Genomic DNA, 18066 nt, shown 5'->3' with positions numbered 1-18066 from the left:
AGCAGCGTGGGTCTGCGCTAAGGCAGGTGTGATCTGGCACTGGTCAAGGGCCTGCTCGGGCCTCTTCGGCCATGGGCTGCCTCGACATTTGGGGACTGTCCTGACATCTTGGGTTCTGTACTGTGGCCTAGAGGCTTGGCCATCTCAGTGTGATCCCTGGGCTGGAAGTTGAAGAATTGGCTTAGCAGGCCCACATCTTGACCACCCATCCCACACCCCAGTGCCTTGAGGGTTAAGGTATAGGACATACTTGTGACACCTTCACTCGTTGGGGATGAGCCACCTCCCTCCTGCCCATCCCTGAGCTTCCTCTCAGGGTCTGAGCTGAAATTTATTGGGCCACACACCTGAGCTACCACCCTGAGGGGAGGGCAGAGCAATGGTTGCTTGAAGGTCAGATAGGTGACTGAGGGTGGAACTGTCAGCAGGGGCCTCTAAAAAGGAGGCCACAGAAGCTGTTCTCTTCCCAGACAACCCAGAGCTGAACTGGGCCACCGGCCATGAGCAAGGAGCCACAGAGAGCTGGGATCTGCTGGCCCCAGTCATGGCTCTCAGGCTCCCAAGTTGCAAAGCTGCAGCCGCTTCATTGCTAAGTTCCCACTGGTGCTTCGAAGGGCCTCCTACTAGGAGGACTCTGCCCCCACCGAGGGCCCGAGGGCCGCAGCAGCACAGCCGTGGGACTTGGCAGGTCAAGGGGCTTCCGAGCAGTTGGACAGGTGGACCCTGAACTTGTCTCTCCTGCAAGGAAGCTGGTCTCTGGGTGGCCGTGGCAATGGCTTACCTTCCAATATGCCAGCAAGTGGGCAGGGAGCCCTTAATGCCTGTTTCTCTGCCAGGCCCCTGCTAGGCACCAGGGCCCACAGCAGTGAACCAGGCTCAGACTGTTCATCCTACAGGGAACTCCTGTGCCAATCCAGACTGAGTGGGGCCTTGCAGGGCTCATGGGATGGCTGAGAGGTCTAGGAAACGGCCTTTTCCTGCTTTAGGGAGCCCAGGTCCCTGCCCAGGGCATCTGGTGAGGGTAGGACAGTCCTCAGGAGACCAGGGGTCCTCACTAGGTCACAAGAGCCTTGTGGCCTTGGACTAATTTTCTAATCTCTGGGCATAAGATTCCTTGGCGCCTCACAGAGATTAGGTGAACCAGGGAGGAACGTGTCCAGCATCCAGCACCGGGCTTGGCATGAAGGGAGATGGCTCGGTTGAAGCCCCTGGAGCAGGGGTGGGCTAACTTTTTGACTCGAGGGCCACAATGGGTTCTTAAACTGGATCAGAGGGCCGGAACAAAATCATGGATGGAGTGTTTGTGTGAACTAATATAAATTCAAAGTAAACATCATTACATAAAAGGGTACGGTCTTTTTTTTTTTAATTTCAATAGTTTTATTCATTTCAAACATTTTAACAAGAAGAATGTAAACACTAATTATTATAATTTGAAACTTCAAAAAATGAAGGAATCATAGCACAATAACATACCTTATATTGAAGATGGCAAAGGCAAAATAAAATTGCCTAACCAAGGAAAGGTACAAAAGCCTTTAAAATTAAACTTAAATATAATAAAATAATTTAAAACTAAAACAAATAGAAAAGAACAAAATGTGTAAACAGTAAATTAAACATTTTCTTTAGTGCAACTTCCAAATTATGCCCGGGACGTAGATGTAGATGGCAATGTAGACTGGGTTGAAAGGTTTTTGGTCTTTAAAACATCAACTTCAGTGGGAACAGTGTTGTTGGTCTCCTTTTTAGCTAATGCTCTGATACTGTGCTCTCCAGGGGCGTGTCTCCCTACATCACCACGATAACGTGTCTATGCATTCCCAGGGTGATGTCGGGAGACCCGTCGGAGGGCATTACAAGGAGCCTCTGGAAGATTGAGAGGTTGTTCCTTCTACTGAATGGGTGGATATAAATCCGCCCACTCAGAAGAAGGAGCTGCGGCTGTGTTTCCCCGACGTTGCCATGTTAACACTGCTGCTGGTGAAGGAACGGAGGGGAGAGCAAGAGAACCCTCTGCTCTTTCGGCTCCGCGGGCCGGATAGAACAGCCGAACGGGCCGGATAGAACAGCCGAACGGGCGGATCTGGCCCGTAGTTTGCCCACGGCTGCCCTGGAGGCAGAAGGGGCAGACGCTTTTGTTTCCTCCCTCCTTCTGCTTTGGCTGTGACGGTGGCCTCTGGGGAGCAGGGACCATCCAGCCCTCCTTCAAAGGTTGGGGCAGAGGGGAAGTACATTCTAGGATATGAACAACTCTTGTCTTCTATAAAATTCACAGTGCAACAGGATGAGTCTTCTGCCCAATGCTGGGAAATTTTAGCTCTCAAGTTTTGAGACGAAAACCTGTTTTGCTGATCCCTGTCGAAAGCAGGAGTCTGTTGGGCTCTTAGGGCAGGAAACACCTCTGGGCCACTGGGTGTTTCTTCCAAGTTGCTTTCCTCACAGAAGGGCAGGTGGTGTGATGGTTCGAGGACCAGCCTCCTGCTGGTCTTCTCTGGGTCTAGGCCATTGGAGAATGAGAGCCAGCCAAGGGCCCCCTAATCCCGCCCTGTGGACACGGCTGTACTGCTGCAGCCCCCAAAGGCCAGCGCCCTCCTCCCGGTCCTTCCTGTACCTGCTCAGCCTCTGTGGCTCATGGTCATCTCTCTTTCCTTCTATTTCTTCCTCCGTCTTAAAGAAAAAAATTTTTTGTGTTAAAAATTATACAGTGAAGTTTATGTTGAAAATTATACAGTAAAATCTATATTTTGCAAACATTTGAACGTTTTTAGTATTCCATTTTAATTTGTCTGTTGTGATTTTGACTATTTCATTTTGCAGTCTTGTACTGGTTGCATTACATACTTAATTTTCACAGCCACTTTAGAATTGATATCAGTTCGATTGTAATATAGAAATCTTACTACTCTCCCCACTGTGTGCTATTCTTCTCTTACATGTTACATCTTCATACATGGACTACCCTGTGAGACAGTGTCATAATAATTCTTTCAACTGTCAAACATTGTAAAGAACTCTAGAGGAAAAAAATAGCCTAGCGATATTTACCCAGATATTTATCATTTTTCTTTTTCTTTCATTCTTGATGTTTCACGTGTCCTTTTGGTATCATTTATTTTTTGTCTGGAGAACTTCCTTTAGCAATTCTTTGAGAAGGAGTCTGCTGGCAACAACTTCTCTACTTTTTCTTTATTTGAGAAGGTCTCACTTCACTTCTGAAGGACATTGACACTGGTCTCATTCACTCCTAAAGGATAATGCCATTGAATACAGATAGAGCTCTTGGTTAACAGTCTTTCCTTCCAGCACTTTACCAATGTTGTGCCACTTCCTTCTGGCACCCATTGTTTCTGGGGAGAAGTTTTCAGTCATTCAAATCATTGTCCCACCCTCATCCCCTAAGTAATGTCAAATCATTGTCCCACCCTCATCCCCTAAGTAATGTCAAATCATTGTTCCATCCTCATCCCTTTTTGTGGCTGCTTTTAAAATTTTTCTCCTTTGTATTAAGTTTTCAGCTGTGTGGTTATGATGTGGCTAGACATGGGTTTCCTTAGATTTATCCTGCTATGTGGGTTTCGACGAATCTGTAAATTTATAGCTTTTACCCAAATTGGAGGGTTTCCAAGCCATTATTTTCCCACATTTTCCCCTGCGTTGAATTCTTCCCATTATGGAATGATGGCACCAGTGATAGACGCTTTGGTGTCATCTCACAGCTGCCTCAGGCTCTATTAATTTTTCTCCCATATGTTTTCTCTGTGTTCAGGTTGGATACACGTTACTAATTTATCTTCATGTTTGACTGACGTCTGTCTTCTCCATCTGCTCTTGGACCTACCCACGGAATTTATTTCAGTTATTAATTATTATTTCTAAAATTTCCATTTTGTTCTTTGGATCTACTTGCTGAGATTTTCTATCTTCCCAGTTGTCTTGAGAATGTTTGTGATTACTTGTTAAAGCACACACAAAGTGTAAAAAGGTTACAAAGCACAGTAATGAAGTCCCAATCTCGTTCTTCATTGTCCTTTTATTTTATTTTTTTAATATATATTTTATTGATTTTTTACAGAGAAGTAGGGAGAGGGATAGAGAGTTAGAAACATCGACCAGCTGCCTCCTGCACACCTCCCACTGGGGATGTGCCCGCAACCAAGGTACATGCCCTAGACCAGAATCGAACCGGGGACCCTTCAGTCCGCAGGCCGACGCTCTATCCACTGAGCAAAACCGGTTAGGGCCTTCATTGTCCTTTTAAAAGCACTTGAACATAGTTATCCTCAGAGCATACATCCAATTTTGAACCTGTTTTTTGTGGTGCCCTCAATTTGGCAGGGCTAAGTCGAAGGCACTGGTGACACCGGCCCTTGGGAGGCCTTAGGGTCCCTGAGAAGAAACACGGAAGGCCAGGCCTCAGTCTGGGTGGCAGTGGAGGGTGTTAGGGGTGCCTCTGCCCACAGAAGCAGTCTGATGCCGCTGCCCATCTGGCTGGAGGCTGTGGGCCTGGGGGGTTGTCCTGGGCCAGCTATGCCCCTGGCCCAGCACTGGGCTGTCCTTGCTCACACCCCCTCCCACCCAGGAGAAGGAGCAGCAGCGCCTGGAGAACCTGCGGAGGAAGGAGGAGGCAGAGCAGCTCCGCAGGCGGAAGGTGGAGGAGGACAAGCGGCGGCGGCTGGAGGAGTTGAAGCTGTAAGTGGCACAGCTCCCAGCCCCTGTGCAGCCCAGGCCGCGCTGGACCCCCCTGATTGCCCTGTGCTCACAGGAAGCGGGAGGAGCGCCTGCGCAAGGTGCTGCAGGCCCGGGAGCGGGCAGAGCAAATAAGGGAGGAGAAGATAAAGCAGATTGAGCAGAAGATTGCTCCGCAGGGTAAGAATGAGAAGGTGAGAGCCATGGGCTGATGGGCGTCCGGGTTTCAGTGGGCTGTTCCCTGCTGGGGCCCAAGTAGGTCCAACTTGGTGGCCCAAGGATTAGAATTGGACCCCTTGGGAAGTTAGGGGTTTGATGCCCTGGACCCCTCTCGTCTCCATCCAGGGGCCCTGGAGTTTGTTCTGAGCCCAGCTGAGGGTGGGAGGTGTAAGCAGCAGCCCTTAGCGAGTGGGTGGGCTGATGCTCTCGGGCAGGACAGGCACCCAGGTGCCCCCTCCCCTGGCCTGTGCGGAACAAGCCGGGTTTGCAGGGGCATGGGTGCCTGTCACAGTTCTGGGACCCGCTCTGTGGGGTTGAGTGAGGAGGGCTGCTCTAATGGGCAGGTATGGATGGGCTCTACAGGCCAAGGAGGAGCGATTGGCTGAGGAGAAGGCCAAGAAAATGGCAGCAGCCATGAAGATGGAGGTGCGCAGGAAGCAGGAGGAGGAGGCACGGAGGCTCGGGTGTCTGCAACAGGTGCGAAGCAGGTGGCGGGTTGGGCATCGAGGAGGAGGTGGGGCAGGATGGGCACTGCCTCAGCCCCTGAGGACTGCTGGGCATCCCCCGCTTTGTTGGCTTCATTCTGGTGGATCTTGTGGCTTCCAGCCCTGAGGAGGCTCCACAGATGCCTTGGAGATGGGGGTGGTGGCAGTACTGCCTCTGTGTGTCTGTAGAGGTGGCACTTTGAGGGTTAGGCACATGGACTCGAAGCCAGACTTCCAGTCTCAGCTCTCACTATCTTATTAGTTGTGTGACCCCGCACAGATTGCTTGACCTCTCTGTGCTTTGGTTCCTTCAGGTAGCAGTGGTGTCTACTTGATAGGGCTGTTGTGAGGGTGAGATGTTCTACCTACAAGAGTAGGGACCTACCTCTTCCTTGGAGCTGTCCATCTTATGACCTCAGGGAACACAAATCTGTCTTTGGGGTTATAACACGGATGGCTAAATTTGTTGATTATTTACTCAGGGCCAGGCACTGTTCTAGGTATGTGTATAAACTCAGCAACTTTGTGAGGTGTAGGTATTACTGTTTTTGTCCCCATTTGAGCGATGAGGAAACCAAGGCCAGAGGGCTTAAAATGATAGCCCAGCATCACAGCAAGTGCGTCTGGCTCCAGTCTGTACACTTAACTACTAACTCTGCTGCAGCAGCAAAAGAAGTTGCCACAAGATGCCTTTTTAGGCTGGGTGGTGATTTGTGGCTCCTGGGGTGGGGCGACCCTGGCTCAGCCCCTGACAATCTCTGATGCCTCCTGCCAACCACCCCTCCCTCCTTCCCAGACCTCTGGCGCCTGTCCAGCCCAGCCCAGGCCTGGCCTGAGGCCCTGACTTTACTCTGTGTTCACAGGAGGAGGAAGAGCAGCAAAGGAAGAAGGAGGAGGAGGAGGAGCAGGAGCATCTGCTGAAGGCGGCTGAACAGGACCAGCGGAGGGAGCAGGAGCGGCTCCAGGCCGAGAGGTGAAGGAGCCCCGAGGGCTAGGCTGGTGGGCCAGCCCCTGGGGGCCAGGGCGATGTCCAGCCACGTGTGTTTGTGTGGACGAGAGACAGAGTGGTCCTCTAAAGCAGTTCCCCCTTTTCTTGGTCTTTGCAAAAGAGGATCACGCTTCCCTTGGCTCAGCACCCAGAGGTCTGCAGCAGGCAGACCCTGAATGTGGTGTTGGCTCTGGGAGATGGAAGATGTAATGGGCGGGTTCACCTGGGACTCTCTTAGTTCTACCTCCAGCCAGTGTGCTGCTGCCCCCTTGGTTTCATTTTGTCCTCAGCTGACATGGCAGGGCAGCGGGTTGCTCAACAGGACCCCATGGGCATTTGAGTAGGAGTTCTTTGGGTGCATTGCAGACCCTCCCCACTAAATATGCTTCCTCTGTGGTGATGAGAACTCAGACCCCCCCACCCCAACCCCCATCATTTCCAACTGCCTCCCTTGGTATCCATGGCAGCAGAGCCTGGGTCTGCCGCTCTCAGAGGCAGAGGTCTCTGCAGTGGGTTCTGTGAGCCTTATTCTGGGGCCCACGCTGTGCTTGGCTGTGCCAGATCATGGGGATGCCAAGGAGGACAAGCCACAGTCACTGTTGGCCAGGAGAGGTGGGATCTGCGCCTGTGATGGCCCCGCTTGTGTGTAGGTGAAGAGAACTGTGCCCGTGTGTGTACAGAGGTGGGAATACCCAAACAGGCCTAGCAACTGCCTCTCCTGCCTCCACCGCCTGAGGAGCATCAGGCAACACGTCCCTGCCAGTCTTAGGTGGCTTCGGGCCCAGTGAGGAGTGGGGGGTGGAAGCCAGGGGGCTGAACTGCATGAGGACCATCTCCCTGTGCTTTTTAAAAAAAATTTATTGATTTTCTATAGAGAAACAATTGATTTGTTGTTCTACTTATTTATGCATTCATTGGTTGATTCTTGTATGTGCCCTGACCTGGGATCAAACCCGCAACCTTGGTGTATCGGGACGATGCTCTAACCATGTGAGATACCTGGTCAGGACTCCCTGTGCTTCTTGATTGACACAAAAGTGTCCTGGTCCTATGGCAGAATCGGGGACAGGAGTCTGGGCGGGGGACAAAGGCGGCGGCGGGGGGGTGACAGTTGATGTGGTTTTAGAATTGCATGTGTGCCGCCCAATGCCAGGGTCTTCATGGGGGTGACGGTGCGATGGTCGTTAAGGTTGGCAGCTTAGAGGTTACTGAGCTACCCGCTCTATACATGTTTCTTGTCGAATCCTCACTTGAAAGGCCTGTGGCATAGGAACCAGCAGCTCCACTTCCTAGACGGGGGGCAGGTGCAGAGAAGTTAAATGCCTTGTTTAAGTCACGAACTAGTAAGTGGAGGTGGCTCCAAAGCCCCAAAACAGCCCAGCTCTGCTTTACGCCAGGCTTGGGGCCCAAGGTCCACCCTGTGGGCCAGGATGAGCCGAGGTAACCCAGATTTTCTCATCTAATTCTCGTGGTGACTGGAGGAAAGGTGTTGGGATCCCTGTTGTACAGCAAAGGCAGAAGCTCAGACCTAACTAAGTCAAATGGAAGTGTGGGGCCAGATTTGGTGGACTCCAAAGCTGAGTGCTCCCTGCACCCAGCTGGGCGCTTTCCAGCCCTTGGGGCACAGACGCAGCTGTGGACTCTTGGCTGCTGTGCCCATTCTGCCATTCCATCTTCTACAGCCAGTGCCATGGGCCCGGCTTCTCTGGCAGGGATGGGAACTGAGCCAGGGCTCAGCTTCCCGCCATGACAGGCCCTTGCTTGGTCCTCAGGGAACTGCAGGAGAGGGAGAAGGCCCTGCGGTTGCAAAAGGAGAGGCTGCAGAAGGAACTGGAGGAGAAGAAGAAAAAGGTACAGGGGAGCAGGGTGGGCAGTGGGGGGTGGTGGGGCTCGGTTGGGGTTTGTGCTGAGCTTTGGGCTGGGGAGCCCTGATCTGGTGGCTCCTGGGGCGGGAGCTGCCTTCCTTGGCCATGTGGGTTTTGCCTGAGGGTTGGGGAGGGCACCTTCACATGGCCCGTAACCCCTGGCTGGCCACTGGTCCTAGGAAAAGCAGCAGCACCTCCAGGAGGAGCAGGAGAAGAAAGCCAAGGAGGCTGCAGCGGCCAGCAAAGGGCCAAACACGACCATGGACGTGCAGGTGAGGCCAAGCACCAGAGCAGAGAGGAGCCCCCAGCTCTGATTATTCTTTTCCCAAAGCTGGAGGCACAGATCACATCTATTTGTAAGAACCATAAGAAAGAGGAAGGGAGAAACCAAGATGGCGAATAGGTAAACACCTGAACTTCCGGCCTCACACAACTTCAAAACTACAACTAAAAGACAAAACGGACATCATCCAGAACCACAGGAAGGCTGGCTGAGTGGAAATTCTACAACTAGAAGGAAAGAGAAAAGCACACTGAGACTCAGAGGAGCTGCGGAAGTGAAGTGTGGAGGTATGGAGAGGTGCGAGCGGAAAGGGTTGGCAACTGAGTACGTGGCTGGCTTTTTCAATCTGGAGGGAGACACAAGCTCCCGACTGCTCTGAACTCCAGTTCTGGGTGAGACTCTGGGGACCCAGACTCATACAGGGGAAACTGGACTGTCTGGCAGCGAGCGGAACTCGAGGGTGGCTTTCTCTCAGAGGTGCTTGCAGCGATTACCAAGGGACACTGAGACCCAGGGGCCTCTTAGGGCAGGGCTGACAGGAAGCCATTACTGTTTGCTCTGCCCTGAGACTGCCACATCCAAACTGAGCACAGAGGCTTTTGCATATGAATGGCCTGGTCCTTTGAAATCTAAACTTACCTAACAAACTGAGTCAGAGAGACCAAGAACATCCAAAAGAAGGCCCAAGGGCCCACAGCAGCTTGCACTGCTTCACAGCTGGGCCTTATCTGGACACCTCCAAACCCCAAACAAAGAAGGGGAATCTGCAGATCTCTCTGTAGCTTCTGCTGGGTGGCCTCAGGCAGAGGCTAAATTAGCACCTCCTTGGAGATCCACGAGCCAGTGTACGCAGGGGTCAGAGTAGGACCATCCAGATTACAACTCCTCAGATCCATAAGGGACACACTCAGGGAGCAGACTCAGTGTGCACCAAAGCCCCACTGAAGCAAGTCTTGCCTCATAAGGGTGTCTCCAGCACAGAAGTTCTCCCAGGGTAGACACAGCTGATCCTCACAGCCAATTGACCTGGAGGTCAATTCCTCCCAGGGATACCAACAACAATCAAAGCTTAACTACAAGACTGTGCACACAGCCCACAAAGGGGTGCACCAAGAGTGTCCACCTCATGTAACTGGGGAGGCTGAGCCACTGGGTCCTATAGGACACCTACCACACAAAGCCACTCTATCAACTCAGGGAAGCAGCCAAAATGCGAAGACAAAGAAACAGGTCACAAATGAAAGAAATGGAGGAAAGCAAACTACTGGATATAGAATTCAAAACCACGGTTATAAGGTTTTTCAAGAATTTTCTAGAAAAGGCGGATAAATTTAGTGAGACCCTTGAGGATATGAAAAAGGACCAACTAGAAATTAAGCATACACTGATTGAAATAAAAAATAATATACAGAGATCTAGCAGCAGACTAGAGGATCGCAAGAATCAAGTCAAAGATTTGAAATACAAAGAAGCAAAAAATACCCAACCAGAAAAGCAAAAAAAAAAAAAAAAAAAAAAAAACAAAAATATGAAGATAGTATAAGGAGCCTCTGGGACAACTTCAAGCGTACCAACATCCGAATTATGGTGGTGCCAGAAGAAGAGAGAAAGAAAGATACTGAAAACCTATTTGAAGAAATAATGACTGAAAACTTCCCCCACCTGGTGAGAGAAATAGACTTACAAGTCCAGGAAGCGCACAGAACCCCAAACAAAAGGAATCCAAAGAGGACCACACCAAGACACATCATAATTAAAATGCCAAGAGCAAAAGACAAAGAGAGCATATTAAAAGCAAGAGAAAAACAGTTACCTACAAGGGAGCACCCATACGATTGTCAGCTGATTTCTCAACAGAAACTTATGCAGGCCAGACGGGAGTGGCAAGAAATATTCAAAGTGATGAATAGCAAGAACCTACAACCAAGATTACTCTACCCAGCAAAGCTATCATTCAGGATGGAAGGTCAGATAAAGAGCTTCACAGATAAGAAAAAGCTAAAGGAGGTCATCACCGCCAAACCAGTATTATATGAAATGCTGAAAGGTATTCTTTAAGAAAAGGAAGAAGAAGAAAAAGGTAAAGATAAAAATTAAGAACAACAAATACATATCTATCAACAAGTGAATCTAAAAATCAAGTGAATAAAAAATCTGATGAACAGAATAAACTGTTGAATATAATAGAATCAGGGGCATAGAAAGGGAGTAGACTGACAATCCTCGGGGGGAAAAGGGTGTGTGGGGTGCGGGAAGAGACTGGACAAAAATTGTACACCTATGGATGAGGACAGTGGCGGGGGGGTAAGGGCAGAGGGTGGGGTGGGAACCGGATGGAGGGGAGCTATGGGGGGAAAAAAGAGGAACAATTGTAAAAATCTGAACAATAAAGATTTATTAAAAAAAAAAAAAAGAAAGATGAAGGACACAGGTGGCCCAGTAGCTTTTACTCTTCTGGATACATGTGTTTTTCTTATTCTCAAAAAGGAATTTGTTTTAAAAAAAGAAAGAAACTAAACTTTATAAAAGAGTATAAAGTGAAAGAAAGGCACCTCAGATGAAAAGTCTGAGTCTGGTGTGTATCTCTGTATTGTTACATGTATAAACATTATACATGTGCTAAGTGGACACAGGCTATACATACAGTCTGCTCAGGCTGCTTTAACAAAGTACCATAGACCAGGTAGCTTAAGCAAACATTTATTTGAGACTGGGATTCAATGTCTATTAGGGGCGCCTTGCTGGTTCACAGCCAGCTGTCTTCTCGCTGTGCCCTCGCTTGCACCGGGGAAGGGGAGGTGGAGCTCTCTGGAGTCTCTGTTTGAAGGGCACTGATCAAATTCCTGAGGGCTCCACCCTCATGACCTAAGCACCTTCCAAGGCCCCACCTCCTAATACCATCATGTGGAGAGATAGGACTTAATAGGGATTTGGGGGGAGGACACAAGCATTTACTCTAATACATACATTTGGCAGCTAGATATTTTTTTCTCCCCTGTTGTTGTTTTTATATTGTACACTTCTACTTCAGCACTTGTAAATCTCTCATTTTTGACTGTTGTGTACCAGCTAGTGGTATCAGAATTTCTTTAACCAGCGCCTGTTGACAAGCTGTTAGGTGACTTCCAGTTTAATGCTTTACAAACAAAACGTATTATGAGGAAGGGTTTTCAGTGCAGCATAGGTGAGGGTTGGAAAGTGGGAAGTTAGCTGAACGTTCACCTAGATGGATGCTTCAAATCATGGGGTTCCCAGGGGGGTCCTGGGAGCTGTTCACAGGAGACATGCCGACGTGGAAGTACATTTCCAACTACTTTAACATGAAAAAGGAAGAGTCAGGGCTGTGTATGTGGTGTGACTTTTAAAGTGACCCTGAGCCTTTTGATTTTTCCTGTGAAATGAGGGGAGGTGGCCGGGCCCCATCTCCTCGGTGGTGGGAGTTGCAGGCGTGGGGAAGGGGGAGCTGACGCCCTGTTTATTTTTCCAGTCTCCAGCTTGTACCTCATATCAAATGACACCACGGGGGCCCAGGACTCCCCCCAAGATCAACCTGGATAACTATGGGATGGACCTGAATAGCGATGACTCCACTGATGATGAGTCCCATCCCCGGAAGCCCATCCCCTCCTGGGCCACAGGTGAGCAGGGCCCAGGTTCTGGGTCCTCACTTGGGACTTTTGGGGCCCTGGAGGAAGTGGCTTGGCCGATGCGGGTGTTGGGAGGCTAGAAACCTGACGTGTTGGCCTGGCAAGCCTGCACCCAGCCTTGGGACACGCTCAGGCAAGAGTGGGACTGTCCAATGGGCTTACCTTTGGAGCACGTGTTGGACGCCTTTGTTCTCAACAAATGCTTTAAATAGGGGCTGGCTATGGGCACCTGGTGCTGGGAGTTCCAGCTGGGGAGGCAGGAAAGCCCCGAGGTGGGGCGGGTACTTGAGCAGGATTTGACCCTGCAGTTTAGAGGCTCCAGTGTTTAAACAGAAGTGTGGGTAAGTGTGACTGTGGCCTCAGGCCCGGGTGTGAAGCCTGTGGCAGTGGAGCGGGGCTGTGCATACAGTGGTGCTCTACAGAATTTGCAGGGCTGGGGGGTCAGGGCGGCTGCAGTCGCCCTCCCCAGGGGTCAGTGCTCTACAGAAGACAGCTTGCTCTTGTGAGTGCCGCCTCATTTGAACCACACAGTAACCAGGATCTGACTCAAGTCACTTGGGGGTGTCAATTAGCAGGGGTCATTGTAGCCAGGAAGCCAGATGACTGGCAAAGCCACCTAATTCTAGTTGGCAGGAGGAACGTGCAGTGAGAGCTTTATCGGTGTTTGGTGGTGTGGGCGGGAGGAGCAGGGCTTAGAGGAGCTGGCCTGGCAGGAGGTGGGGCATGCTGGTGTGCAGAGGCTGATAAGGGCTCTGGGTGGAGGAGGGGCATGGGGATCCCCAAGGCAGTGACCCGGCCCTGTGTTCCCTGCAGGCACCCAGCTCAGCCAGGCCATCCTCCACCAGTACTGCCACCCCCCGAACCTGCTAGAGCTCTTTGGCACCATTTGCCAGCTTGACCTGGAGGACATCTTCAAGAAGAGCAAGCCTTGCTACCATAAGCGCACCAGCTCCGCTGTCTGGAACTCGCCCCCCCTGCAGGGCGGCAGGGTCCCCAGCAGTCTGACCTACAGCCTGAAGTACTGAGGCAGGCCCGCCGGCCTTCTCTCCCATCGACGTCTGACTCCGTCTCTCCCTCGGTCTTGTGCCCTCCTCCCTTGTGTTCTGTCCCTGAGGGTTGTGCTGTCAATGTTCGGGGCCCCCCGCTGTGTGGAGGCTGCGCTTGGTGTGTGTCTGCGGAAGTGCCAGGCGCAGCCAGGCCTGGCTTGCAGGCAGCGCTTTGTAAATAGGTCGCTATAATTTTAGCCTGGACTTTGACAGGATGTTAATAAAATTTATTTTTTTAAGCCTGCCCTGGGTTTTGTGAAGACCGGGGCCTCGGCAGACCCTGGACCCTGGCCCTGCAACCATGTGTCTTGGGCCACCAGGTGGGCTGGAGGAGCAGAGCACTGTGCCTTCTCCTTGTGCTTCAAGGTCACCTGAGTCCCACCCCCAGAGATAATGATGCGGTGGGTGATTGTGATGCCATCCCTGGGCAACCCTGAGAATCGCTTCCGCCCTCATGATGGTCAGGTGCAGATACTCCCTGTTTTTCTGGGGAGCACCCTGTTTGTAAGGGGCGGGTGCTTATTCACTGGGAGAGACCTGGGGTTGAGGTCGGGGGAACTGGGCTCTTGACACAGCTCAGCCACTTAAGGGCAGTGTCTCTCAGCCCCTTGCTGCATGGATGGTGCCGGTTGAGCTGCTTAATAGGATCAGAAAGGGATGATTAAAAAGGAGATGTCTCTTGAAACTACCTTGAGGCCAGTGCTTGCCAGCAGTTGAGATGTTTCTCCAACAAAACCAGGAAGCTGCTAATGAAATGCTTAGTGCTAATGGAAGCTGGCTCTGGTCCTGCCGAGAGCTGCCAGTGGAGTTCTAAATGTGAGGGCTGGCCCTTACCCTCTGCTGTTTCAGCCCCTGCAGCGGGTCAGTGGGCCAGACCAAGCCACAGCCAGTTCCTGTGTAGTCTGCTTGGAACCCACGCAATAGAAACGCCCATTGTCTCCACTGCTCTGCTGAGGGCAGAGTGAAGTAGCTGCAACAGACCTGATGGCCGCAAAGCTGAAAATACCATGACCCTTTACAGGAAACATTTGCTCCTTTAGAACTAAACAAAGGATAAATTCAAGAGTGCTTTTTAAAAGGAGGAAATAGTGGACATACATGGTTGCCTGAAATCTAGAGGATTCCACTCATGCCAACTAAAACATTTTACGCTGCATTTAAATTTGGTGCACAATTCAAATTTGTTCCATATGTTCTCTGACTAGAAACTTGTGTTGAGTCAACTGGAGAGTGTCTTTGCCTAAAGTCAAGATGTCAAAATATTACTTCCTGCCCTAACCGGTTTGGCTCAGTGGATAGAGCGTCGGCCTGCGGACTGAAGGGTCCCAGGTTCAATTCCGGTCAAGGGCATGTACCTGGGTTGCGGGCACGTACCTGGGTTGTGGGCACATTCCCGGTAGGGGGTGTGCAGGAGGCAGCTGATGGATGTCTCTCTCTCATCGATGTTTCTAACTCTCTATCCCTCTCTCTTCCTCTCTGTAAAAAATCAATAAAATATATTTTAAAAAAAATTACTTCCTGCCCTAGCCAGTTTGGCTCAGTGGATAGAGCGTCGGACTGCGGACTAAAGGGTCCTGGGTTCGATCCCAATCAAGGGCAGATGGCCAGGTTGCAGGGTCGATCCCCAGTAGGGGACGTGCAGGAAGCAGCCGATCCATGGTTCTCTCTCATCATTGATGTTTCTATCTCTCCCTCTCCCTTCCTCTCTGAAATCAATAAAAATATATTAAAACAACAACAAAACCCAAAATATTACTTCCTGCAAGCATATTTATATAATGTTTCAGAAAAAGTTATTACTCAGCAAAAAGGCAGTTCCAGTTCTGCATCCTTACCAGCACTTGATATTGTTAATATTTTTTATTTTAGCCATTTTAATAGATGTGTAGTGAAAATCTCATCATGGTTTTCATTTACATTTCTCTAATGGAAAGATGGATTATTTACCATCTGTGTATCTTCTTTGATGAAGTATCCAAATCTTTTGTTAATTTTTAAAATTTTTGCCTTTTTAATTATTTTTTCTTTTTCTAATGTTTTTTGGTTCATTTTTACATCAGGTAGTTTTCTTACTGTTGAGCTTAGAACCTTTATGTATTTCGGGTACACATTGGTTCTCAGTTACATGATTTGCAATATTTCCTCCTAGATTGCAGCTTGTCTCTTCATTCACTTGACAGTGTTTTTCGTAGAGCAACGATTTTTATTTGGGTGAAGTCCAGTTTGTCAAATTTTTTTTCTTGCATGGATTTTGCTTTTTGGTGACATGTCTAAGAAATCTTTGTCTAGCCTCAGTTCTTGAAGATCTTCTTTTATATTTTCTTCCAAATGTTTTATAGTTTAACATGACATTTAGATTTATAATCTCTTTTGAGTTAATTTTTTCAAAATGTGAGGGTTATGGTTTTTGTTTGGGGACATATGGATGGATGTCTGGTTGTTTCAGGAGCCTTTCTTGAAAAGACTATTCTTTTTCCAATGAACTTCTTTTGTATCTTTGTCAAGAATCAATTAGCCATTTTAATATGGGTTTGTTTCTGGGCTTTGTATTCTCTTCCATTGGTCTATGAGTGTCTCCTTTTGTCAGTAGCACATGGTCATGATTGCTGTAGCTTCTTGTGTCTTACAAACCTGGTCTGTGATTCCTACAACTTCATTCTTGCAAAATTATTTTGGCTTTTCTGTCAGTTTTGCCTTCCTACGTAAATTTTAGAATCAGTTTGTCTACACAAAAGGCCTGCTGGGGTTTTCACCGGAATCAAATCCATAGGATAAGTTTGGGGAGAGTTCACATATCTATGACGGGGAATCTTCTAAACCGTGAATATGACAATGTCTCCATTTATTTCCCTTTTCTTTTCTTTCACCAGCGTTATGTAGTTTCCGCATACGGATTCTTTACAAGTTTTATTGGATTTAGAGCTAAGTAATGATTTTCTTGGAACTATTGTAAACGGTGTTGTTTTCCTAACTTTGGTTTCTACTTGTTCATCGCTGGTATATGGACATACAGTTCATTTTTGTGTGTTGACGTTGTGTCTTGTGATGCAATGAAAGCAGTACTTAGAGGGAGAGTTATAGCCCTAGATGCTATGTTAAGGGGAAAATAGTCTCAAATCAGTGACCCCAGCTTCCACTTAAGAAAAAGCAGAGCAAATAGAAGTATAAGCAGAAGAGGAGAAATAACAAAGGTAGAGCAGAAATCAATGACATTGGAAAGAAAAAGTAACAGAAAAAATGTAACCCCAAACCTGTTCTTTGAGAAGCTCTAGAATAATCCATACACCTGTCCAGACTGCACAGGATTAAAAGAAAGAAATGACCAATGCCGAGAATGAGAGAGGTAAAACCACTACAGGTTCTCCAAATATTATGAACAATTATGGCAATAATAAAATAATAAAATTTACCATATCAATACATGAGGAAAACCATGTGATTAATAAATGCTGAAGGTGCATTTGACAATTTACTAATTTATGATAAAAGCTCTAAGCAAAGCATAATTTAAAGGGAATTTCCTTGGTTAGATAAAGCACATTTAGGAAAAAAAAATCTCTACCCAACATGGTGAATGGATGCATTCCTCCCAACAAGTTTAATGTAAGGATGTCCACTGCCATTGCTTCTGAACATTTTATAGGAGGTTCTAGCCAGTACAGTAGAGCAAAAAGAAAAAGGCACCGTAAATGAAGAATTGCTTCTCAGCTTTTTGGCTAAGATCAAGTGTACAACTATTTTCAGAGATGACTTGTCAAAAATCTGATAGTGTCTACCAAAGGATTAATAAGTGAGTTTAGCATGGTTGCAGGATATAAGATAAATGTACAAAAATTAATTGTATTTCTATATACTTACCTTGAACACTCAGAAATTGAAATTAAGAAACAGTGCAATTTATAATATCCAGAATTATCAAAATCTTAGGGATATATTTAATAAAAGGTGCGAAACATCTGTACAGTAAAACCTATAAAATATTGCATCAACAGCAGGTTGAATAAAGTGGTTTATGAATTTTCAGAGAAGTCCAAATAACCTAAGGATTAGTGAGATGGGCAAGGAAATTGGTGAGCTAATCCTCACTGCAGGATCCTCTAAACCGGTGGTTCTCAACCTTTCTAATGCCGCGACCCTTTAATACAGTTCCTCATGTTGTGGTGACCCCCAACCATAAAATTATTTTCGTTGCTACTTCATAACTGTAATTTTGCTACTGTTATGAATCGTAATGTAAATATCTGTGTTTTCCGATGGTCTTAGGCGACCCTGCTAGCGGTTCTCACAGCACAGATATTTACATTACGATATTTACACTATCTCACAACACAGATATTTACAGAATTGCTTTGTTCTGCTCATCTTTCTGTTGTTACAGCTGAAGGTCTGTGAGTTACATAGCCCGACTCCCTTCCACCTGCCTCCTTAGTGTTGTCAGTCAGTGATCTTTTTTTAAAAAAGAAGAAGAAGAAATTGAACAGATGAAGGAACAAGGTTGAGGCATCAACTAGCGAACTGGATTGAGTCAGAAACTCAGATGCAAGCAGCTGAGCTAGATCTCAAGTGTCATCCACTTCCCCTCCATCTGATATGTCACCACTACCGGACATCCCGACTGAAAGTCCCACTTGGTTACGTTATCATTCACATCAATGCCTGGGCTGGACCTAGTGGCCTCCAAACTGCACAATTGAGCAAGTTTCTTATTTTTAGAAAGTTAGTTGATTCACTTGTTAAAATGGGAAATCTAATAGCTTACTGATCTGTAACAATGATTAAGTATGATAAGTTATGTTTGCACATTGTCTGGCCATTGTTAGCAATAAAAATATCACTACTCTTTT

The 18066-nt window shown here is 48.1% G+C and overlaps 1 protein-coding gene across 4 annotated transcripts in view; it reads left to right on the top strand.

Annotated features, from left to right (window-relative positions):
* The window catches only part of LOC308243914 (inner centromere protein-like), a 59212-nt gene extending 44487 nt beyond the window's left edge, over positions 1 to 14725 (top strand). For 3 of the 4 annotated variants that reach the window (XM_080659822.1, XM_080659824.1, XM_080659821.1), the window contains 8 exons: positions 4583 to 4692; positions 4766 to 4883; positions 5272 to 5385; positions 6257 to 6366; positions 8154 to 8232; positions 8426 to 8518; positions 12017 to 12167; positions 12990 to 14725. In XM_080659822.1, coding sequence (XP_080515948.1) covers positions 4583 to 4692; positions 4766 to 4883; positions 5272 to 5385; positions 6257 to 6366; positions 8154 to 8232; positions 8426 to 8518; positions 12017 to 12167; positions 12990 to 13201 — 987 coding nt within the window. In that variant the 3' untranslated portion in view covers positions 13202 to 14725. The remainder of the gene's footprint in view (positions 1 to 4582; positions 4693 to 4765; positions 4884 to 5271; positions 5386 to 6256; positions 6367 to 8153; positions 8233 to 8425; positions 8519 to 12016; positions 12168 to 12989) is intronic. The other variant, XM_080659823.1, reaches the window with a different exon arrangement.
* The last annotated feature ends 3341 nt before the right edge of the window (positions 14726 to 18066 follow it).

Source organism: Plecotus auritus (genome assembly GCF_963455305.1).
Source record: "Plecotus auritus genome assembly, chromosome: 3".
In the NCBI taxonomy this organism is placed as follows: Eukaryota; Metazoa; Chordata; class Mammalia; order Chiroptera; family Vespertilionidae; genus Plecotus; species Plecotus auritus.
This window is presented reverse-complemented; position numbering and strand designations above follow the sequence as displayed.